Raw genomic sequence first — 26426 nt, forward strand, 5'->3', positions numbered from 1 at the left:
CATATTTCTCACCCACGTGTTCCGCTTCCTGTCTTTCCTCGTTATGCCAAGCATACAGCGTTCCATACTTCTTTGAGTGCATTGGATTTTATTTTGCATCTTGGCGTTCAGTGTCCAAGTTTCACATCCATACGTCATCACTGGCAAAACGCATTGATCAAAGATCCTTTTCTTCAGGCAGAGTGGCATTTTTGATTTAAAAACAGCATTCATCCGTCCAAATGCACTCCACCCTAATTTCATGCGTCTCTTTATCTCTTCATTTTTACTACCAGACATGTCAATTATTTGACCTAAATATAAATAATTATTTACTACTTCTACTGGTTTATCATCTAAGGGGATGCTATCAGGCATGCAATAACTATTGAACATTAGTTTAGTCTTATCTACGTTAATTTTTAATCCTACTTTTCTACTTTCCCTGTCCAGCTGTGTTAGTCTGATAAGTAGGTCAGCTGAATCACGAGCTACTAAAACTATATCGTCTGCGAACCGAAGGTGACTCAAAAAGCGACCATTGATGCTTACTCCGGCTGTATCCCAATCCAATTTCCTGAAAACTCCCTCAAGCACCGCATTGAATAACTTGGGCGAGATTGTATCTCCTTGTCTTACTCCTTTTCCTATGCTAAATCTATCTGTACCTGAAAAAATTTTAACCGAAGCTGTGGCATTCTTATATATTGCAGCTAACAGTCCCACATAGGGTTCCGGCACTCCCTGTGTTTTTAGAGCGTTAAGTACTGCATTATGACTAACTGTATCGAAGGCTTTCTCATAATCGACGAAACCTAGGCACAATGGCCGTTGATATTCGTTGGCGCGCTCGATTAGTTCGCCAACTACTTGGAGGTGGTCCATTGTGCTGAAATTTGCCCTAAACCCTGCCTGCTCTATAGGTTGGTTCTCGTCGAGGATATTCTTCAGCCTTTCTGTAATAACCTTCGTGAAGAGCTTGTAGACCGCTGAAAGTAGACTAATGGGTCGGTAGTTCTTGATATCGCTTTTGTCGCCTTTTTTGTGTATTAAAATGATAGTTGCGTTATTCCATCCTTCTGGTATAACTTGGTTCTGGATGCATTTGCTGAAAAGCCTAGCTAAGATATTAATTAGGGGGGGGCCGCCACATTTTAGTAAGTCAATGGGAATATTATCTTCCCCTGGGGTTTTACCGTTCTTTGCAGTTTTTAGCGCGGCCTCTACTTCGCTAGGCAATACTGCAGGAACCCTTTGGCCGTGTGTCGATTCCAGAGCGGGGAATTGGCCGTTGTCGTTCTCGTATAGTTTTGCATAGAACGTGTAAACTCTGTCTATGATTTCTTCTCTATTCCTAATTATTACTCCGCTCTCTGATCTGATTGCGATCATTTGGTTTTTGCCTAAGAAAAGATCCTGTTTGCACTTTTTCAGGCTACGGTTATTCTTAATGGTATTTTCTATTAGCTTGCTGTTAAAATCCCTGACATCCCTGACTATTCTCTTTTTAATTTCCTTATTTACTAGATTGTATTCTTGCTTATTATTATCCCTATCTAAATTCCTTTTATGCTTAATTAGGTTTTTTGTTTCCGCTGAAATTTTGCTTAATTTAATCTGTTTCCTGAATCCACCTAATTTCTTACCTGTTGAGGTTAGAACCGAACTAATTACAGTGTTCAATTCCTCGATGTCTGCTTCTGGGTTTAATTTCCCGTATCGATTTCCAAGTTCGAGTTCGAATTCCTTTTTCCTAGACCTTAGTTGAGCGAAATCTGGAGAGTTACTGCATCCTTTTATTAATTTCCTACGTTCGCAATTTATATTAATGGCCATCTTGGCACGGACTAATCTGTGATCGCTACCTATATCTACTTTACTTAAAACACTAACGTCTTTAACATATATATATATATATATATACGAACATGTTTTACATAGTCAAATAATTATTTTACGAGATAAACATTAACTATTAAAAAAATATAGTAAAAATTTATATTTTAAATATTTTAAAGGTATGTTAATAGCTTAAAAAATTATGAATGATCACAATATGTCTCTCATATTAAAGATATTAAATACATGCGTACAAAAAATATTTTTGTATACAATATACAAACTCCTGTTTAAGCAGACAAAAAGTTTGGAAAACGGGTCCTTAGATATTGTGAGTTAGTAGAACGGGGCGCTCCGGTAAGTAATTTATTTTATAATATTATATTTGTTGTTGGAGCAGTTTTTCTAGATTTTAAGCGAGCGTTCGAGACAGTAGATAGGAATATTTTATTACAAAAATTATATAAGTTAGGAATAAATGGTATAGTATTAAAGTGGCTTCAATCATACTTAAATAATAGAAGGCAAAGAGTAAAAATTGATAAGGTGTTATCCTCTGAATTTGTAACACCTCATGGAGTGCCGCAAGGGTCCAAATTGGGACCCTTATTATTTATATTATATATAAACGATATTGTTAAGGTAATTAAGATGTGTAAAATACATTTGTTTGCAGATGATACATTGATATATATAATTGGAAAGAATGTTGATGTAATGTCTGAGATTTTAAATATAGAATTAAATTATGTGAATGACTGGTTGTGTGAAAATAAATTAAAGTTGAATGTGAATAAAACAAAAATGATGTGGTTGAATGGTAAAAATAAAAATATATTGAATGAAATTAGAATTGATGATAAGTTAATTGAAAAAGTTGAAAATATAAAATACTTAGGTGTATACATAGATTCAGGACTAAATTTTAAAATGCACGCTGACTATATAATAAAAAAAATGGCTAGAAAAGTTGGTGTATTATGTAGATTAAGAAATATTTTAAGTAAAAAAAGTAAAATTTTAGTGTTTAATTCAATTGTCTTGCCACATGTGGTTTATTGTGCCACTGTGCTTAATTTGTTTAGTGGCCAAGATTTAGAAAAAATGCAAAAAATACAGAATAAAGCTATGAGAGCTATTTTGAATGTGAGTAGATTTAAGAGTATTGGAAGTATGTTAGATGAATTAGGATGGATGAGTATTAGAATTAGTCTAAATATTAGTACATTGTCTTTTGTTTATAAGTTAGATCATAAGTTATTACCTAAGTATTTTGATGATTATATAATAAGGAATAGAGATAAACATAGTTTTTATACTAGAAATAAGGACAAACTAGTTGTAAGTAGAGTAAGAAAGAATAAGACGGCTGGGGGTGTTTTTCACAGGGGTGTGCTCATGTATAATGCCCTCCCTGAGTGCGTCAGGTCTGCTAAAAACATGGATGCATTCCTGCGAGGTGCGAAGAGACACCTCTGTGAGGGACAGTACATATAAGTTAATTATAAATTTTAGAGTTAAGTATAATAATTAAGATGTATTTTTTTTAAATTAGCTTGATAGCTAAAATATATATAAATAAATAAATAAATATTTTGTGTCTACACTATGATAAGTAAAAACTAAAATATTAACATTCCCCTCTAGGCTTATATGTAATGTTAAAAAATTGTATACTTTCAGGATTTGAAATGCTTCGGTGGTAACAAATGCCCGGAATGGGTAATAGCCGGTTTGTTCGCATGCAGCAAGTTTGATGCACCAAATGCCAAAATGATCTGTATGACTATAGCCTCGCATGCAGCTGGAGAATCGTTGGATGTAAGTGAAAAGTATTGTTTTTCAACTGTTTTTTAAACGAACTATGAGATGATACTATCAAATTTAGCTGGTATTTTAAAATTTTTCTTGTATTATTTGACGTCATCACATCTAACGCTTGCCTTTGCAGACAATACGGTATTGTAATAGAGGTTCGTTGTGAGGGTTGAGAGGTTTCAGGCATAATATCGGCTGTGTGCGGGACTCGAAACGAAGTAATGTCTCAGGGTTATCCTTTTATCACATTACTGTGGTGCGACTCCCTTCGCAAAACTGGATACGATTTGGTCAGTACCTAATTTTCGAACTTGGGCTGAAAATAAAGCACAATATCCTATTATAGGTGCCCGTAATTTATATTTTGGAAGAACATTTTTATATATTAAATGTGAGAACAATTTAATATCATATATGTATGTATGTATTCGATAGGTGCTGATATTTTTAATAAGCGAAAGTAAGAAGAGGTTAGTAAAAATAGGCTTTTTTACTAATTGAGTATGTGTGTGTTTTGTATTTGCATATTTGTATCGATTATACATTTTTATTCATCAATAGATGATTTTTACTTTCATATGTGTGTGATTCGTAGTTTTTCTCGACATTTCGTCAAGGCAAATGTTATCCCATCGCCGATCAGGTGTAGAAAATATTTTCATTCATTATTCATCATAAAAATATTCAAAATATGGCAGCGGCCTTCAATTTTGGTAAGACTTGACAAGAGTGGTATTTATAACTTGTAAAAATAATATGTAATAAGAATCGATTTATTCTAAATATAAAAGTATAACGTAAATTGATGTTGATTTTGTTCCATTATGAAATAAGCTATAAAAACGAATTGTTTTAAAATGTATATTTTACCATTTATTATAATATATCCATTGGGGTCGGCCACGTAATGCTGGTTTGCTTCCCCTCCGAACAAAACTCTCAGTGTCCCCTGCAGATTAATGTAAATATTTATGTTGTTCTTTGTGATACGCATTTCATCCATTGTGAGACATCAAAGGTCCACCCACATAAGTAGTTTTGACTTAAAAAAGGACTATTTTTACCACAAATAATCATTTATCTTCCTCACATATGTATATATGTATGTATAAATTGTATAATATTTATAATATTATACTTGCCTTATGCCTAAATTTAATCAGGCTATTTATGTTGTAGTGACATATTAATTAATTTTATTTATTTAATCATTTAATAGCAAATTCCTAATTGTATACAAAATAATAAACTAAAACATAATATGTCGACATTGCTTCAACTTATATAATTACATCTTCCACGGAAGTATCCATTAACACAGTGCTTCCCAATAACTTTCATGTCACGACCCCCTAAATCTGAAAGAATTAATTCCCGGCCTCTAAAAAATTTTTTTTTCTAGTTAAAAGGTTTATTTCGCAGTAATTATTACAATTATAATACACATATTTATATTTAGCACAAAATTATAGGAACTTGCTTACAAACATTTTTTTTAAATAAAAACTATGCACACATGAAACAATTTAATGCGATAGATGAGGTCGCATGTTTTTACATAACAAATCGATATCGGGTTCAATGTCAGAAATGCTAACTCGCAAAGCAACTTCCAAAGTCTCCGTGGAAAGGTATGACCTTTGCTTATTTTTTAATATAAATAATGACGAAAATACTGTTTCGCATAGGTACGTAGTCGCGAAAGGAATAAGAGTTATCATGGTTTCTTTTCCAATAGCAGGATATTCTTGCTATCGCCTTAACCAAAATTCTGAAATACTTTTTTCATTAAATTCCACTTCAAGCAAATTATCTGATCTGATATCGATCAACTCTTCCAATTGTTCCTTTCATCCTCATTCAAGTTTGGGAAATATTTCCTTCAATATATACATTCCCTAAATATGTAATGTGGAAAAATATTCATAAATGAATATTTGTACTTTCTATTGAATATGTTCACGGCCCCCGCAAGAAATCCTACGGCCCCCCAGGGGGTCGTGACCCCCAATTTGGGAAGTACTGCATTAACACACTTCAAGAAGGTACCGATGTTATTTAGCACCTCTAATGTTTTCAGAAAGGGCATTGTATGTAGATTTGAACACTTCTTGCAGTTCTTGCTATCTTAACTCTACCTAAATATAATTAATTTATTCTTATTTCTAGTTTTATGATTATGCATATCTCTATTCCTAACTATGTAATTATTAAAATATCTTGGTGATAGATTGTTTTCAAGCTTATATACATTTTCTTTTGAATAAAAATATTATTTTATTTCATTTGTTTCAGGAAGGAGAAATAAAATCAACTCTCGCCAAATACGATATGGGTATGTGTGTAAATATTCATGTAAAATTTTATAGCTGTTATGATATTTTCTATGTTTATTTTATTTTCCTTAGATACTATTGAAGATGTGCACAAAGTAGTTGGTTCAATATTGTATGTTTTAAAAACGACGGCGAAGTGGGATTCAGATAGTGCACAGCTGGCAGCCGGTATGCGTACCATACGCATATCGAATCATATGATACGTGGTTTGAGAGCAGCTTTTGATGAATACGGCGCTGAAATTGCATCATCCATGAGAAAGTCTCCTTTGACTCGTAATTTTATTTTATTTAATAATTTAATATAAGTAAACTTTTTATAGTGACATCTATCGTAGAGTGTAAGAAAACATTTGAATTGATATAATTGTTAAGTGACACCTTTTGATAGTTTTCTTCTTTATTTTCAGTTACTAAATTAAAGAGTGTTTCAACCTCACAACCGCCAGAGAGTGCTATAGATTGCATCGAATTGAATTTATCTGTGGAAGATTGCATCAATAGAAAAACGAAAAGTCATAGTATACTCTTGCAAAAGGAAGATATGGCTGATTTAATATCGGAATTGAAGAAAGCCAGAAAATACATGGAATAATTATTTTATATAAGTAACATGTCTACAAATTTATACAGCTTATTTTCAGTAATCCAGGCTCGAATTATCCGTAATAATCCTAGTCATTATAAAAATTAGCAAATATGTTCAAACAAATATTGTCGCATTTAGGAAATTCTTTCCACACAAAAATAAAATAGTTTTCCAAAAATTTTGTAATGAAATAAGAAATCTACATTTTATTCTTTGAGTAATTTTTTATATGCGCTTAATGAATTTCATTGAATTTGCAAATAATAGCAATAAATTAAATCCTGTGTGCGCCACTGAATACAATATTCTGTAAATTTACACAAATTTGACTTCACCGCCTATCCCAGTAAATCAAAAGTTTGCTGTGTGCCAAGAAATGATATTTTTTTATATTTATCATATTTAAATGTACAAAATTTTTAGTAAAATTCATATGTATAATGATTATGATAAGTAGATATATTTAATAATACGTAATTATTTTTTAAGTTAAGATCAATGTGAAAATAAACTTGTCTTAAGCAAAAGCTGAACTTGTTCTGTTTTTTATTTTAAAATTACACAAACGAAAACACAGTATGGTGCAGGTTATAAATTGATTTTTGGTTGCCAATAAAAATATGCATTTTTCAATAGCGAGTGGAATTCGGCAAATTTGTTTCATATTATACACATGTATGTATGTATATACATATGTACCTTATATTTGTTTAATTTAAATTAATAAGACTTTTTTATAAAAATCTTCATTCCATCATATTTTAATGTATTTTTAGTAGTTAAATGAAAATTATAACTAATTTCCTCTTTGTTAATTGAGCATATAATTATATTTATTATTTTCAAAATTGAAGTTATTTCAATAAAAAGACTATATATTAATAAAACACGTATGAGTATGACTACTTTCTCAATGCAGAAACTCCATTATTTAATCGTGTTAGTGTTTATGTTTGGCCGATCTGTTATGTTGAATCTTCAACGTCATCCATTTTAATCAACGCTGTCCCGGATTCATCGGGAACGGTGTGGATGGATTGCGCATAATTACCTGCACGGTGGCGTTAGTTCTGATGATGCTTTGATGGCCAATCAACACTGCGAATGTGGCCGCTACCGTTGTAAGCTGAATATAAAGCAGTCCGCACATACATAATACAAGAGCCGCACCACTGCACATACACGATCCTCATCCCTGCCCCACACCATCCCTCCCATCTCGTGACCCACCCCATTCACCCGCTGACTACTCTTTAATGATACTTTGGAAGCGCGGGCCGGCGTGCCGTTGGCCAGGGATGGCCAACAATGACACAACTTACCACTCACTACGACGAGGTGTCATATTTCAACAAATTTTCTGCATATACATACATATACATATATTATAATAATAATTTAAAAATCAACACTATTTAATATGATCATATAATATATACAAATAATTTAAAATTAATTTGATACAAAACAATTGAAGCAAATATTAAAAATAAAGTAAATTACATACAAGGCTAAAACATTTATTAGTATACACGAATTTGATGATGTAAGCATTGCATACCTCTATTTTATTTATTTAATTATATTTACCAGAAAAGGCTATATTTCTTTGTACTTTCCTTCTTTTTTTCCAAATAAAATCATAAATTTAACTTTTCAAAAACTGTAAATTACTTTGTTTTACTTTTTTTAAATCATTTTTCATATGTAAATAAATATGTTCTTTTCGACAACTGGTTCTGTACAATTCATATCTATAGTAGAAAATTGGTAATGTTTAATCACATTTATGCATAATAGCTATTAAATATGATTTAGGCATGCTATTTTATGCTTTACTAAAGACACTTACTTTTGATCACGAATATCAATTTATCAAAATTAATGTTAATTTCTTTGGTAAATTTTATACAATTGCAACAAATTAATTGCACGTTTTTCATTGAACATATCAATATTGAAGTCATATATTGCTATTTTATATACACATTATACATATGTATGTACATATATAGGGTTTGGTGCAAACGATCGACAAGCGCCAGACAGACTGAACCACAGATTAACTGGATGGCTGCTTTAAACGCAATTCTCGACTTCACGAATGATAGATTGCACATCAGATAACGAGTAATCTTTCGATGTGTAAAAATACAATTATTAAAATGGTAATTATTAAAATTGAGTTGGATCTTTCTGGCGAGTTTAATAAGGCAAAATTCGGAACTAAAGTATCAGATGCACAGAACGTATACAGGGTAGGTATGTCGGGACTTTCGCTTAGTGCAAGTGCGAGCAGTGCGCACGCATAAGGTACACGTACAGTTAATCTGTGGTTCAGTCTGTCTGGCGCTTGTCGATCGTTTGCATCGCATCGACATATATAATAGCATTTTTATAACGATTTTGATTCTTAGAAAACCTTTAAAATATGGAAACAACACATGAGCCGTTATATTTGAAATTGGCATAAGTCCACTTTTCTTAATTTCGAGAAATTAACACTATTTAAAAATACTGGTGGCCTGTAATACGTTTATTCTGCTTTTCCGAGATTCTGGAAATATCGAATTAAAATAAATGATAACAATTTGTGAATTAAGTCAAAAAGAAAAAGTGTTTTTGGATCTGAAAACTGAACTTCAACCACTTTCAAATATAAAGGTTCATATTTACTTAAACATTATTGAGCTTTTCTTTAGACAAACACATTGAAAAAAGGTTAAGTCCAAGTCTGAATTAAGCATATTCAGACTTAGACATAAGTATATGTATGGAAAATGCAATTTTTTTGAATAAAGTCTGTGTATTATTAAAAAATGAATTGCACGTTTTTCCTTAAACATGTCAATAATTAAGTCATATTGCAGTTTTATATGTATGAAACATATTATTCATAGATTTTTATTATTTTATTTTATATTTAATTTATACCATGAAGGCCTAGCAGGTAATTCTGGCGAGAAACATTGTACATTTGATACAAATATTATTAATATTATACAAAGTACATAAATACATATAAATTAATATCCACACAGACATTTATTGTCAAATTTGTAAAGTTGCAGCATTTTATACAATTCAGCGAAATTCGAGATTGCTGAAAACTCGAGATTTAGCGAGAAAATGGGTTAAGTTGCCAATTTGTTGGAACCGTTTCAATGAAAATCAAATAAATTGGCAAATTCTGATGGGAAACGTTCGACCTTGTGTCACAAATCCAAGGTCTGGGCAGCAAAAACCAGTGGGATTTGAACCCGTGACCACTCTGAGCATTATATGCTAACCACTAGTCTATTCTGCTGGTTATATCGACGATATATACACATAGCAAAACATTTTTCCAATGATTTTGATTCAGAGAAAACCTTCACAATATTGAAATATATATATATATATATTTTTTTTTTTAATCAATATACACTCGCCATAACAGATTTGCTCCAATGCGACGGGTGTACGTTAACGAAATACAGAATACATAAACAATCAGAAATACAGTAATACATACATATACAAGCAGAATATATAGCATATAACAATTAATCAGAAATAATAATCATAGAGACATCTATTGATTATTTTTAGATTTTTTTTTGTATACAATTTTTATACATATAATAAATACGAAATTATAGAGATGTCTATAGAGATATCTATAGATTTCAGATTACTGTGTATAATTATTACAAATTATACACAGGCAGATTTTGTGACAACAGGATTAGATCTAATACCAATTTTCAGGAACCGTTTCAGCAATGATCAGATAAAATTGGCAAACTCTGATAGAGAAACGATCGATTTGGAGTCACAAAACCCCCAAATCTAACCAGCAGTGGTGAGGACTCGAACCTTTGACCGCAGTGGTGCTAAATATATACGCTACCATTAAGCCAAACTGCTGGCTAATATGTACATATGTACTCAATGAGAAAACATTAATGAGTTTTTCCTTTGCAAACACTTTGAAAAATGAATCCCTTCAATGAATTAAAGCAAATATTCAGCACACTTAGACTTAGGGCATAGTAGGTGAATAATTCTTCTTTTAAGTATATGAACGCTGAAGAAAAATAAACACCGGATTAAATGTTGCCACCCACTGGGGGTCGTCCCCTGGTTATAATGTACACGCGTCTGATATTCTCGCTTTTATAATAATAATATTGCTAATATCGTATGTATTATCTGTCCGGAGATGGGGCAATAAAAAGGTCATTATCGACGGTGGCGCAGGCGGCGACCGCCAACGCAAACTTCGCCTGAACCACCTCCTGCCCCCATACAATCCCCTCTAACTCTAGGGGACGCCATCTTGGTCATTCTGCGAGAGGGGGTGCGAGGGGAAGAGGTCGTGAGGGGGGTATGGGACGAAAGTTGGCCAACGCAACTTGTGCGGCTTGAACAACTCCTCAAAACTTTGTGGTAATTACGCCTTCATGATGTACAAAATGGCAGCTTGAATTATTAACATGGCCGCCCGGAGGACCTTCGCCATTTGCGAGATGGCCCCCGCCGTTAATGACCGTGCGAGACGAGCTTTCATTTTATCATTTAACATGAAAAATAGGTGTCACACATGCGAACAAGTACATATTACTGATGTGAGTATCAAATTTTGTATTGCATATATTATACATACATTGTATATACACATATCGATATTCTCCTTATGAAATACATACATATGTATCTATAAACTCAATGAGATTAGTTTTTTTTTATTACATACCTCCTTTACGTTTCACTTACGATTACAATTCAGGAAAAAGTTTGCCTCTTATCCGATCGTTTTCATACTTTGCCATATTGCTCACTTTGGTCATCAATATAAGTATGACGATGGTGCAAAAATATCGTGTAAGACGCGTTTGATATCTGCCTGGCGAGATAGTCGTTGACGTTTATCCATCGTTTGTTTATTAGTTTTAAACATAGATGGCGGTAGTAAAATAAAATTATTGTTTTTATTCAAAATAATAATTTTATATACAAATTATAGAAGAGGTATGTTTTTAAAAAACTTTTTTTATTTTAATTTAATTATTTTAAATGCTAATAAATCTTATATATATATAAAATTGAATGTCTGTGTGTGTGTGTGGGTGTGTGTCGTATAGGCTCCTAAACCACTGAACTTTCAGGATTTGTTGTATGCATATCTGGGAAGATTACTGTGAAAAAAAAACGGGAAAAACCTCTTAATAATAATATTCGTAATTACGATTTTACTGACGCGAAAGTAAAGCTATCTTCCTGCCTTCAGTGCAATAAACGCGCCGCGCCTACCTCGCACTCGAATGTGCTGACCATTCAGGGCTATACCACAAATACAAAGCGGATGGCCCATTTCTAAAAATATATCTATATACATATATAAAATTGAATGTCTGTGGAACGGGAACAGGAACTGGAACGGGTATTGCACGCGTTATTGTGGCATTGCAACGCATGCCGGGTTCAGCTAGTGCTTCATAAATTATATTCACAATAGATCTTATAGGTATAAATATTATATTCAAAGCAAATGTTGCTTGATGAGTTGCTTAGGTGATTGTTTTCCTATATTGGTTATTTGATTTCATTATAGCCAGCAGTATGGCTCGGTGGTTGCATTAATATTTAGTATTGAGAGGTTACCGGGCTCGATTCCGTGCTAATCTTTAATGCTGCTGGTCAGATTTGGATATTTGTGACTCCAAGTCGCTCGTTTCCTATCAGAGTTTTAAAATTTATCTGATTTCATTATTGAAACCAGTGGGGTGCGGTGAAATTCTCTCTCTTTTTGTCTTGCAGCCTTACTTAATGTGCGCGAGCAGGATACAAGAGGAACAACCTGCTCCCCTTATATCTTGCTCGCGAGCATTAAGTAAGGCTGTACGACTGTAAGGTTGAAACGGTTCCTCTATCAAATTGGAAAAAACCATCCTATCCACTATGTCACCAATATCTGGATTTGGTTTATGTAAAATACGTAAAAATGTATGTACAAGTCTAAATCCATAGATGTATCTATGTATTAATTTAATAATAAATTATTAGTTAATTTTGTGCTCTTCAGCACCTCGGAATTCAACGATTTTTATAATAAAAAACGCTGCAATGTTTGTAATTGGCTAAGAATTGCAATGTTTGTAATTGGGGTGTACCTGTTAGGCCTTCCTGGTATATATCTATGTAGAAATAAAATAAAATAAGACGTTCATTAATTAAGACGTTAATTCGGACGTTACTCGTACGTTATGCGGAGGTTGCCACGTTACGAATTATATCCGAGTGACCAAATTAAGAAACTCGGTTTGAGTGCATTCATATCGTGCTAACCCAGTATCATGTTTGGAAATAAGCAATGTTAGAATGAATTTTACCTGTACGACTTATTCGTTTTTGCTATATATTTTTTTGAATCAAAATGATAAATAAACTTCTTTGAATGTTATTACTATAGGGTTTTGTAGGAAATTCATTTGAATGATATTTGTATTCAGTAATGAATTTTGAAATTGCTACCCTTCACTTCAATAAATTAAAGGTATCGAATGTATTAATAATTGCACTTGTTAATTAATCCAGAACTATTCATGAGGAGAGAATTGAGAAGATTTATATGAATCAGCGAATTGAAGACACAATAAAAATGCATAAGAGATGAACTCTGAACGATCGAGGCTACCAGAGAGCTTAACGTGAATTTGAGTTAAATTTGGAGCAGCCGCCGTTGAGCCAATTAATTGGATTATTATAAATCCATTTTAACGTTATGCATCGATGTATATATAATATACATATATATGTATGTACATATATGAAACAATCTTATATTCAAATTTGTATCTAATAGTCAAACTCGCCCATCAGATTTTTATTCATTCGAGATTCCCCTTTTATCTTTATATTTTTATTTTTTTTCGTATCATTCGCAAAATTGCCGGCGGCAAAGTTACCGTTTACCACAAAAGGAATACCCAACTAAGGCAATGCCCAAAATAAAAATATAAAAAACCAATATCGAACATATAAAACGACGACTTTCGACGTTCGCAATTCAATTCGGCGAAACCACACACACACACACAGGCAAAACAAAACGCACGAAAATATTTTCATTCGACGAATTTTCTCGTCGAGACAAACGAGACGAGAAAATTCGAGACTTTATTTTCGCTCGCGCAAACCGGCATAAAATCGCCTCTCATCGAATTCATTGTCATACAAGAAAAACATGAATCCACAAACGTATAAAATCCATTATTATTTTATTTGTCTAATTTTATTTTTTTTCCGGGAGAATCGACGATTGAAAATCGGCAAAGAGATGCGGTCATTTGTTCCATGTTACGCTTGCGGCGTTATTATGTGAAATAAACCAATAAATGTAAGCGCGAGGGGTGAGATTACGGATGGTTCGGGTGCAGGAGGAAAGAGGAAGGGGGAGGGGGTTGGTCCAGCACAGATTCCCTGTTTATCCCCGGGAGCCCCCTATTTTCAAATTCAATTTTTGCGATCATCCGCCGCAGATCCCCGCCGGCCCCGGCTTTGTGTATTGAAATACGAATCGAATATCAATCGGATATACGACCGGTCGGCAAAATCGGCCAACTCCGATTTCAGCTCTGGACATATTATACATACATTTTATCAATTTATAAAATATACATAGATATTAGAACGTATTAAAATTCCAAATTTTATGAAAATTATATAAATTTCAGTATTACCAAACTTAGAAAATCTTTAAATCATTTTATTTATTAATTAAGATTGCTATATATTTTCTAGATTTTTCTTGGGCCCGTATTTACTTACAGTAACTTCATTTTGATTTGATCAGTAAATATATGGTCAGTAAGTTATATTATTGGTCATTGCCTGCTTGACAATAAATTGTCTATTTATCAAAAATTACTTAAAACCACGGTCATTGGCTTACTGACCTTACTGTTTACTGTTTGCTTACTGTTTGCTTACTGTTTACTTACTGTTTACTTACTGTTTACTTACTGTTTACTTACTGTTTACTTACTGTTTACTTACTGTTTACTTACTGTTTACTTACTGTTTACTTACTGTTTACTTACTGTTTACTTACTGTTTACTTAATTACTGTTTACTGTTTACTAGTGGTTTACTGTTTTATTTACACATATACGTAAAAAGTACACTATTTTCACTTAATTTTTGTAAAAGTTACTTTTTAGTGATACTGTCTATTCTATGAAAAAACTGACCATTGAAACTGTTGCATTTTTTTGGTAAGGTGTCCATTTATTTTGGTGACCTTGTGAGTATTTATTTTAAATATTTTTAGGGATGTAGAAATGTATATGTATATATGTATATGTGTACCTATGTATGTAGGTGTACATGTATGCAGTGGCGGACTGGGACTGAAATTAGTGCATGCCAGGAGTCAAAGGGGGCCCACCCAGGGTTAAAAAAAATTGTCCCCCCCCCCGATATAACAAAATTTTCTTCTTTCCATCACGCTAAAAATCAAGGGTAAAAAAAAATAAAATTTTCAAAAATGGGAATAAACAAATTTAAGTACAAGAAAAATGGCAAAAGCAAAATAGATCCATAAATTACATTGTATATTTCTTTTTAACCCTTGTCCTACGTAAATAGAATGCATCATAAAAGAATGAGGCATAAAAGCGGCTTTTACTTTCGGTAGAAAACAATCAGGTACGTCATTTCAGCTTTTTCTTGGGGGGCGCAGGCAAAGATTGGTCAAATTGAATTTTTTTTCAAAAAATCTTTTTTATATCGGAATAAAAATGGAAAATATTCTTTGCATACACACCTTATTGAGTTATAAAATATGAAACAAATAAGCTTATTTTTGATAGAATAATTATAAAAAAATATTATGTAGAAAGCGAAAAAAGCGCCGCAGGCGAAAATTTTTTTCCAAAAATCTTCACATGGTCAACAAAAATCGACCATCTAACTGAGTCACTAAAAAACTATCTTAATTTCTACCGAATATCTTTTCACTTAATCTATGTATATATATATATATATATATATATATATATATATACGTAATAACAATAGATAAAGTTTTGTGATCATGCGAAAATTTGAACCAGAACGTTACACATCTGTTTTTTACACATCTGTTTTTGAGACAAAATAAAGTAAAGGGGACCTTTCTCACGATTCGTTCTATAGGATAAACAATTTCTAAGAATTTTACCCAAGGCATACCACTTAAAAACCAAAATATACTTGTTTTGAATTTTATTTTCTAAGAAATGAACGTAGATCCATAGTATCTCATTAATAATTGAATTCATAATATTCACACTATTCCTTGATTTAGGGGCGCGAGTGCCCCCATATGCCCCCCCCCAAATTACGTCCCTGAAAAAAATGCATAATATTGAAAAATTAATGTTAATCGAAAATCGGGATTTTGGGGAGAGGGCCCCTATCCTATATTTCTATATACATGGATGTGTCTAGATTAGGAATAGATTTTAAATTCGGAAACTGTTTAAAATTGTGTATTTAAATCTTACTATATCGTCGAAGCATAATCAAATGTTATTTTGAAAGTATGAAGTAAATTTAAATCGCTGGTTGATGATGAATCGTCCTATCAAAATTGTTTTAAGCAATTCAGTTTATATTTTTTACGGAAATTTTTTTATTCCCATTTTTATTTCAGTATGTAGTTATTACTAGTCACCGGAGCCTGAGGGGGCCGTGTATTGTTCAAAGGTTGTAAATGCATTGTTAAAGGTTTGCCGAACAATGGATAGCACTGTGACTATCCTACCTCTAGTTATTACATAGGTATTGGTATATGCATAATCTTGAGGTTGGAAATAGGCCCGGCAAAAGGGCCCACGCAAATGCTGAAACTTACATTTAGAGCCTGTTCGAGGCTGTTAAAGCAGGTATTAGTTGTTTGTGTATATCGTAAGAAATTTGTTTTGTTGAAATGCCCAAATTTTAGGTCCCAAAGTGCAATATCCTATAAATTTTTACACACGTGAAATAATTAAAAAGTTATTTAATTTTACTGAGGGCCCATATTTGCTAACAGATAGTGGGGCCCACATGCCATCGGGCATGTTCGCTTGTATGGCCAGTCCGCCACTGCATGTACATATGTACATAGTTACAATCTGAGGTTCACTCTAGAAAAGTCAGTAAATATTTATAGCTCTTCTGAAGTACAAGCTACATATGTAAATACCAAAATCATTGTTTGTTTCATGACTATTGCTCATTAAATACATTTTATTAATTTATTAAAAACAAACATTTTGTAATTTATTTAAAAAAACGTCTTGAAGATTTGAGGATAAGAAATCTTAAATTTAGAAAAATTAGATTCCTACTATTCATAGTAATCAACGACGCTTTTTCTGCTAAATTTCAATATTTTAGCATTTCACATCGGCAATATGTATGTACATATGTAGGTGACTTTTACCAAGAATTAAACATGTTATTAGTTTATAAATACACATTGAAGATTTTAAAATATGAAAACATTCCTCAATATATTTTTAATAAATAGAAAAGTATCAAACTGTTCTAACAATAAGATTCGATTTAAATACTCGATTTGTAGCACAAGCCATAGTAAATATCGGAAACGAATGACAATAGAAACTTTCCAGAAAATTAATTATATAGCTTTAGTACTTGCAACTGTGTAGAATCGGTTCGACGTGGTCACTTTGTGAATCTTTCACAGTCCAGTAAAGTTATCGCGGCATCAAAACATCCCCCGGACGTGATTCGCCCACGCGGATAACCGAACGCCATTACCTTATTTATTTATATGGAAGAGGGAAGAAAGGGGGTGGGGAAATAAAGGGGGGGGGGGAATGAGAGGTGGTTTGGTTTTTGCACGGCAACCAAACCGAGTATTCCCGGCAAAAAATAAACATTGAGTTATACGGCCGACCTCAAACCGCGCATCGGCTCTAATTCACAAATAAGCCGGATAACGGATCAACCAATAATAAATAAATATACTATGAAATACATTTGCATATTGAAACAAATTGGATTCGTACCATCGCCGTCCCTTTAACTCACATACATTCATGTGTGTACTACATAATATGAATATTGATGAATTTTAATCTACGAAAATGATAAAGTTTGAGAAGCCGTCGTTGCACACAACAGACTCGAATATTTGCACTGACCGTTTCGTATGTATCGGATATCTGTGTTTTATTCCCAGGGAAAAATATCGTTAAGATATTCGGAGGCTTGGACGAGATGTGTAACACCTGGCACACACGTAGGTTAAACTATCATGGGAGGGCTTTATTCTCGAGCTTTCAAAAGAAAGCTTCGATATACGCTATACTTTCTGGCGTGTGAGCTTTTAATTTTGATTAGAAAACTTTTACTATATATACGTACATACGTATATATGATACGAGAACCTTATATCATTAAAAGTATATCTGTGGTTAAATATTGATATCTGTGGTTAAATATTAGCCCTATATCTACCCTTTTGAGAATGTATGTACCTACATAGATTAAGTGATAATAAGAGATAGTAATATTAGTGTTAGAAAACTATTTACTCATTTTTTTATAATACGCAATGATAGAACAATATTATAAACATTATATGTATATTGTCATTTCTTGTCATAAAATATTAGTAGTATTTGTTGCTAATCTATTTGATTTCAATGCATAAATATAGATTAATATTAAAGAATGGAATGAAAAATAATTATATTTTAATCTTGAAAAATACTATGTAATACTATGAATAAGAGATAAGTAAAAATACTAAATAATATGAAGCAACACATGGTGATATTAGCACCAAAGATTTTCTAGATACAATGGTAATGATCAAGGTTGGATTTATTTACCAAAATCCAAGGGGCCTTCAGCCGAAGTGTATAATCAGAGATGTTTTAAAATCACAACTGGAACCCCAGCCGATAGTTCTTAAATATTAGACACTTTGCACAACTTTGCATAAGCCATAATCTATTTTTCAAAGCTACAGTGCTATTACTGATGCCCTCAGATCTTTATCAAATTATATACAAGGAAAACATCCATATGGCTTTCTATTGCATTTTCTTTTACTCGTGATAGTGGGGGGATTGAAGAGGTTTCACAAATTGACAAATGGAATAGTTTAGAGCCTCTCTTCATCTAAATCTGGCTCCGGTAACTATACTTTGGATGAAAAGTGCCCGAAAGAAGAATATTTCACTTAGGTAATTACATCTTGAAAATCAAAAGCTGTTTTATATTATATGTAAATTCATATATGTACATTTTAAGGAACTGCATAGTTACAAAAATGTTTGTATGAATTATTAATGTAAAGAATCTGACTTAATTATTTATACAGGTATATGCCCATTTTTTATTTAACACGTCATCTATTTGGACACATTTTTGTAGAATTTTAAACTACAACAAATTTTGAGATTTATTTATTTTACATCAATTAATCAAGCACACTCGTCTAACAGATTGCTCCAAAGCGACGAGTGTGCTAAAAAGATTAAGAAAGGACAAATAAAAAACTAAAAAAGAACTAACTCAACCTTTCTAAATGGTCGCGACTTCCGTAACTTAGGAAGTGGTGCAGAGAATGAAGAGAGATGTGACAAATGTCAATGGCACCATCCAGTGAATTTAAGAAACGGAGGCCACGAGGAATGGGAGAATAACTTAAAGCCACAGTACTAGCCAGAGATGTTGCAAGCTCAAATTCTGGAAGAAATAGGACAGGATTGCCAATTTTTTGCAACCACTTCCAATGAAATCAGATAAATTGGCAAACTCTGAAAGGATTTGATCGACCTTGGAGTCACATATCCAAGGTCTGGCCAGCAACAAAGCCAGGAATAGAACACGTCATCATACAAATCATTGCACGCTAACCATGTTGCTGGTTAATTTATACATACAATACATAAAAAACAGTAGCAGCAAAATTTCAAACAATAATGGAAGCAGTTACAAAACGTACATTATTATAATAGTGAAACATAAGGAGAGCAATTGGGAATGCCTTACATATGCAGTGAGCACTTATGTACGTATTTTCATTATACATACATACATACATATGTATGGACATATAAGAAACAGCCGCGAACATAAAATATCTCCGTGAGGCCCAAATGAAAGATAGAAGATCAAAATTCATTCACACATCATATCCAGCTATGAAAATAATGGGGCACAGGCTAACAGACAAAAAGGGTAAAATAATCTGTGATTACCTACGCTTATTGAGCTGGCAATGATAACAGTCAGGAACGTTGACGATTTCATTAAGAAGTCGAATCGCTCTCAGAATAAGAGCCATCCGATAAACAACTGTGGTCTGGCCAGCAACAAGGCCAGGGATAGAACCCGTGACCATATAATTGGAAGCATTACACGCTAACCATGAAACTTTGTAGCAGGTTAAGATATCAGATATCATTATAATTAGGTAATAGTTATTTAGTTATTCAACAGCTATGTATAGCAAAGCTTAGTCGTTAAATCTTAATAACTATTGGTTACACTTTATGTTGTTGTCTGAAATTAGAAAAGAGACGTACTATAAAAGTAAAATATATCATTGTGAGACTTACATCATGTATACATATGTACATATGTATGTACATAGAAGTGTACTTGGATAAAGTTATTATAAATATTGTAAAGCTTTTTATTACGAGACGTGTCACACTGCACACATGGGAAAACTGGATTTTCTTTTTCCGTTGTTTTTCTTCGTGTTGGTCAAGCAATTTCAATTTTTGAATAAGAAATGTACGGTAGGGAAGTCCCCTTTCGCCAGTTGGCCGTCTCAAACTTCTGCTTCTATTCAAATCTGACCGTTTTCCAAAGCTCGCGTGTGCCGAATGCATTACTTTTGCGGCGAAAAGTCGCCGAGAAATTGTTTCGATTATAGAAAAATAATTTCCATATATATTGTGACACGTACGTGGAACGCATTCAAAATTTATAACACACATACATACATATATGCGACAAAAATGGATTCTCCCCTCTTTATCGCCATTGGCGATTGATGTCGATGTCTATAAATAATTATATGTATTTTTTTATAGTAAGTTTGTAATTCTAACGGTTAATTTGGCGATGGATCACGTTGACTTTACTATGACGTATGCTCGGTGTAATTGGCTCGCGATTCGCGCTTTTCGTCTGCGGTTGGCACAACTTTAGTCATAATTCTACATTAAGCGAGTTAAGGGGATGACGTGCGCCAAACTGAGAAGAGGAAAAAAAACAAAAGTATCAAACATAAATCCTTTTAATGGCGAACGTAGATTTGGCTAAAGGATGGCTGCCGTTTTGGAGGCGTTCGTTGTTTTTTTTTCTTTCATTTTCCAGCTACGCTCTACACTTCTGCCGGCGATAATTGACTGAAATTTATAGTTTGGTCATTTTCTTGTCGCATATTGTTACGTGACACTTTACTACAAATCTGCTTCAGCACTGGAGCCCCGCCCAATCCATTCCTTCAGGGCTGTCGCAGCTTTTTCCAAATTTGATATAATCTATTTATTGCGTTAAGATAAAATTATAAAAATTTACAATACAAATTTCTAATCGCAATAAAATTTTCATTGACATTTCCCGTTTGTAATATCTACATATGAACCGTTATATTTGAAAGTGGCGGAAGTCCAATTTTCAGTTACAAAAACACTATTTCTGTTTGACTTAATTCACAAATTGTAATCACTTCTTTGAATTCGATATGTCCAGAATTTCGGAATAGCAGAATAAACGTATTACAGGCCGCCAGTATTTTTTTAAAATATTGTTAAACGCAAAACATTATATTTTTTATATCATTATATCATTATGTTTTGCGAAATATTTCTCGAAATGAAGAAATGGGGACTTATGCCAATTTCAAATATAACGGCCCATATACATATTTATATACTTTTTACATACAGATAGCATTTCAAAAGATTATAAAATAGTCGAAGTAGTCAGAAATTATTTATATAAAATTTAGGACAAATAATAAACACGTCTGGTAGTAAATAAGGAATGGTGGAAGTTAGGATGGAATGCATTTGGGCGAATTAACGCTGTTTTTAAAATAAGAATTCCCCTTTGCCCGAAGAAAAAGATCTTCGATCGATGCTATTTTGACAGTGATGACTAAAGAGCGGACCCAGAGCGCGCCGTTCGTTGTTCACATGTTGTAAATGCATTGTTAAAGGTTTGCTGAACCTTTTTTACAAAGCATTTACAATAATTGAACAATAGACGGCGCGCTCTGGGTCCGCGCTTTAGTGATGACGTATGGATGTGAAACTTGGACGTCGAACGCTGAAATGATACACAAATTCCAATGCACTCAAAAAAGTATAGAATGCTGTATGCTCAGCTGTATGCACGGAATTCTGTATGCGGTAATGCGGTAATGTGTTAATGCTGTATGCACGGAATACATGGATGAAGTAAGACGATGGCAGTGGATATAGTAGAGAGAGTGAACAGATTTAAATAGCAATGGGTGGGTCACGTAGTTCGAAGGATGCACGAAAGAAGTGCTGGAATGGTACCCGATAGAATATAAAAGGTTGGAAGGTAGATGGGTGAACGAAATTTGTAAAAATGTTAGGGGTGAGATGGATGAGAGTTGCGCAAAACAGAGACGAATGGAAGCGAAGTGAATGGAGGTAAATGGCTGTCAATAATTAAATAATATACATATTTACATATCATCAAAACCAAGAATTGCATTCAATATATGATATTCTGCCAAGTTGTCTTCACCCTATATGTACATACATATATTTAAAAGTGGTATAAAACACGCTATAATATTTCCAGAGTGTATGGATATTTATTTACTGATCTAACTGCGAAGTGATAGCTAATTAGATTGGCGAGTGACCTCTATACCCGTACTTACAAATTTATTTCCATGGATATAACCTTAATATAAAAAACGATTTATTTTTACATACTGTAGTGTAAATTTACAACTGCGGCGTAACGAAGCAGTAAGATGACATAATTCTGAAATTTTTGTATTGCGGCCAAGCAGTAAGTAGCTGTCGAGAGAGGAAGAGGCGCCCTGGGGCGGCCGGCCACCTAATGTGTCACTTAAAACACTTTGTTATCGGGCCAAAGAACATCCGGGACCGAAATGAACTACATGCACAGTCCCAGTATACGAAACGTGCGAAGAAAAAGCTCAAAGCCAAAATTAAGCACAAGAATATACATATGTACATATGTATTATATAATAAAAACATATATGCATATGGAAAGTTGTACTTTGTTCCTTGAAATAACAAGAAAGATAAATATATATATATATATATATATATATATATATATATATATATATATATATATATATATATATATATATATATTTGAGTTGAAAATATAAAAATGGCACATGTATGAAATCGTTGGATAGTATTCGTAAAGGTGCGGTCAATGATCCAAAGAACATATGCTGAACATGGTCAGGGATGGGAAACGATTTTCAGTGATCAATTTTCACTAGAGGCCAAGTTTTGATGAATAGTTTGATGCATACATTTCCAAAGCAATTAAGATTACCTTGACCAATCCTCTTAAGGCCACCGGGCAACGTTGCTTTCCCGTTATTTAGATGGTATCGTTTGTGTCCGGTGTACGTTAGTGCGTGTATAGTGTCGGGTGGGCGCTAAGTGAGACAAACGGCCACTCGGGGGGTTGGACCGCAACCCCCCCTGGGTGTCTCAACTACCCCCAGCTTCCTCCCCACACTTCGAGAGAGCACGCGGATAAACAAAAACAGGGGAATCCGCACCCTCGTTACGCGCTCTTCTTCTAATGACGTTTAAATCATTATGGAAACTTCGTCCTGGCTTTATAGTCGCCGCCTTTAGACACTTTGAAAAGGGTACAAATGCTCACTATCGCATGTGAAGCAGAAATTGTCAATCGTAGAATGTCGAGATAATCCCTAAATTTTTATTTTCGTAAAATAAAATTATAAGTATAAGCTATAAGCAACCTATCCTAAAGTCACGAAGGCTACCAAGAAATACTGTATTGTATGGCATCAATTGACTTTGCTCATTTCATTTTAGGCTACTATACTTTTTCTTTCAATTTTTAATTTTTTCATCAACCTTAATTGAAATGTATGAATGAAGAATATTATAACAACAATACTAAAATTAATAATAAATTCATCATCTACATATACTAGCATGTAACAGACTGACCACTGAACGTAAACGGCAGTACAAACAATATTATTTAGTACCTTCTATATGAACACATTCATATGTTCCGTAATATGTACGTAACAGCAGTAACTGACATAATCTATTCATATTATACAGCAGTAGGTACATGTCACCGAAACATATAGATCAGAATCGGTTTTCTTTGGCCACTGTAGAAATATTCACGCGTGACGTGACGTCATAGTGACGAGTGCACCCGTACTAACAAAAGTGTTGCCGTGTGCATATTCATATTTTCGGAAACGTAATATTGTGACAGTATTGACTCGACGATACGACGCAAGCAATATTGCGCCGTATCGTCGCGCTCTGTAATGTAAATGTAAGGCGTTTTTCCTCGCACTCGTCCAAAACAAGTATGAACGTGCTGAAAACGGGTGGTGCTGTATAGTGTGAATAGAAGTAGTGTTTTTCCGTGCAGTGCTGTACTGAGCTGTTAATGTGCAGTATTGGATAAAATAAACGGACCTTAAGACAGGACGATTTCGACAATGCAAATTCAAAATGATATACATACATATATGAAAGTACATACGTACATATGTAAGTAGTGTGAATTAAAATACTCTATCATACGTTCCAACGCTGTAGAATGCTAAAAAGCTGAATAAATTTCAATATATGTACATATATGTATGTAGTCCTACATATACAGACGTTACTCAGCGAAGTATGGACACCGCGCAGATTACGCAAATTCTAAATTCACCGCTTTATTGTGAAAAGTAGGTTCGTGAAATTAAAACAAATATGTGTTTAAAATGATGATACATAGTTTATTTATAATATTATTACAAAAAATATATAAAATAATTAATATTTTGTATGTCCACCCTTATTATTTAGACACATTGCTATTCTCTTGGGCATACTCTCGATACAAGACGCAATGGTTGATTTTATTTCAAGATCTCCCTGCCACAGAAATTTTTTTTTGTTTTAGCATATTTTTATTGGTACATTGGAGCTTATTTAATTTCATTTTAAGGGTATGCCAGACATTTTCTATAGGATTTTAGGACATTTTCTATAGGATAGGGAGAAAGGAGAGGTAAATTGTGGTTGGACATGATTTTTTTCACAATTTTGGATGTGTGGCGGGGTGCATTATCTAGCATAAAGTGCAGGAGATTCCCATTGTCAATTTTGTTTTGCTTTGAGAGCAATAAAGTGTCTCACAATACAGTTATACATTGCGAAGCATTCATCATCTCTTCTACAAAATACAATGGCCCCAGACCTTCCCCACTAATTGAGCCCCAAATCATGAGTGACAGCGGGTGTTTCATTTTTTTTATGACGCAGGACTCATTTTACCGCTTGCCGACTCGCCTGCTTACGTATTGTTGAATTGGTTTCATCAAATGAATTAAGGACTTGTCAGAGAAGTGAACCTTAAAAATGTTAAAAATATCGATTAATTCAATTCATTCAAAAAAATTAAACAAATAATTTAATTTCAATTAAATTACCCCTTTCCAATCGTCAAGGGTGAAGTGTTGATGAAGTTTCGCCCAATTCAGTCTCGCTTTTCGCATTTTTTGGGTTAAAAGTGGTTTTTTTTTTACTGGTTGTCGACTTTTAAACACAGCTTCGGCGAGGCGGCGTCGGATCGTATTGACCGAAATATTAATATTTGCTTCCCCCAAAGATGTTTTTATTCCTTTTGCTGTAATGAACCAATCACTGTTTACGACCCCGACGATTTTTCGATCAATTCGTGGACTGAATTTTCGAATGCCACGACAATTCGTCCGCCGGGTGACGGTGGGGTCATCATTATTTTTCAGTCTGATACTGATTTTATGCACAGAACCATGACTAATCTTCTCTTTTTTGGCAATAGACCAAAGAGAAAACTGTCCAGTCTTTAATAATGCCACAATACTGCTGATTTTCTCTTTCGATAAATCTTTATTCCCCACTATCTAAAAACAAAAACAACAACAAAGAGGGGGAGTTTTACAAGCAATTTTAAACTAATAATAAATTTATTTTAAAAGTATAAACACTTTAACTTACTTGGGAAATACCGTAGAAATGCAGGATAAAAAATATCTTTGATTCAATCTTCACAAACACTTTTTTTTCGGAAGGAAGCAAACATCTCTGCTGACCGGATTTCGGACACGAAGTGTGCTTTTACACTCAATTGGGTTTTAAAATATTTGTATGAACAATACTGCACAAAATGTTTTGTAGACTAATACAATAGGATACTGTGCATCGTTTAAAAAAAAAAGGAACCCAAAATGTCATTCATAACGGGAGCAGGTACAAAAAATACCCTTCTCCGACCGCTGTATGAACTTCGATGAGTAAGCACTGTAACATATAGTTATAGTAGATACATACATAGATCTAGATTACATACATTGAATCCCAGTTGTTTGGATTGGATGAAAATTGCGAAAGCTAGAAATATAAAATTGACACATAGACATTTTCAGCTGTAGACTACGACTATACATATGTAGTAATGACAAGCATTATATTTTGGATGATTTCAAATAAAAAATTCCTCTTTCTTGTTTGGGATGTTAATATCTAAGATGCATGTTTATACACATATATTGAATTATATATCACTTTTTTCGGGG

General features: G+C 33.4%; 1 protein-coding gene across 1 annotated transcript in view; it reads left to right on the forward strand.

Moving 5' to 3' along the window:
* The window catches only part of LOC143914642 (COMM domain-containing protein 4), a 29549-nt gene extending 22110 nt beyond the window's left edge, over positions 1-7439 (forward strand). Inside the window, exons 3-6 of the mRNA XM_077434932.1 lie at positions 3502-3639; positions 5932-5971; positions 6045-6248; positions 6383-7439. Coding sequence (XP_077291058.1) covers positions 3502-3639; positions 5932-5971; positions 6045-6248; positions 6383-6567 — 567 coding nt within the window. The 3' untranslated portion in view covers positions 6568-7439. The remainder of the gene's footprint in view (positions 1-3501; positions 3640-5931; positions 5972-6044; positions 6249-6382) is intronic.
* The last annotated feature ends 18987 nt before the right edge of the window (positions 7440-26426 follow it).

Source organism: Arctopsyche grandis, chromosome 7, assembly GCF_051622035.1.
Source record: "Arctopsyche grandis isolate Sample6627 chromosome 7, ASM5162203v2, whole genome shotgun sequence".
NCBI lineage: Eukaryota > Metazoa > Arthropoda > Insecta > Trichoptera > Hydropsychidae > Arctopsyche > Arctopsyche grandis.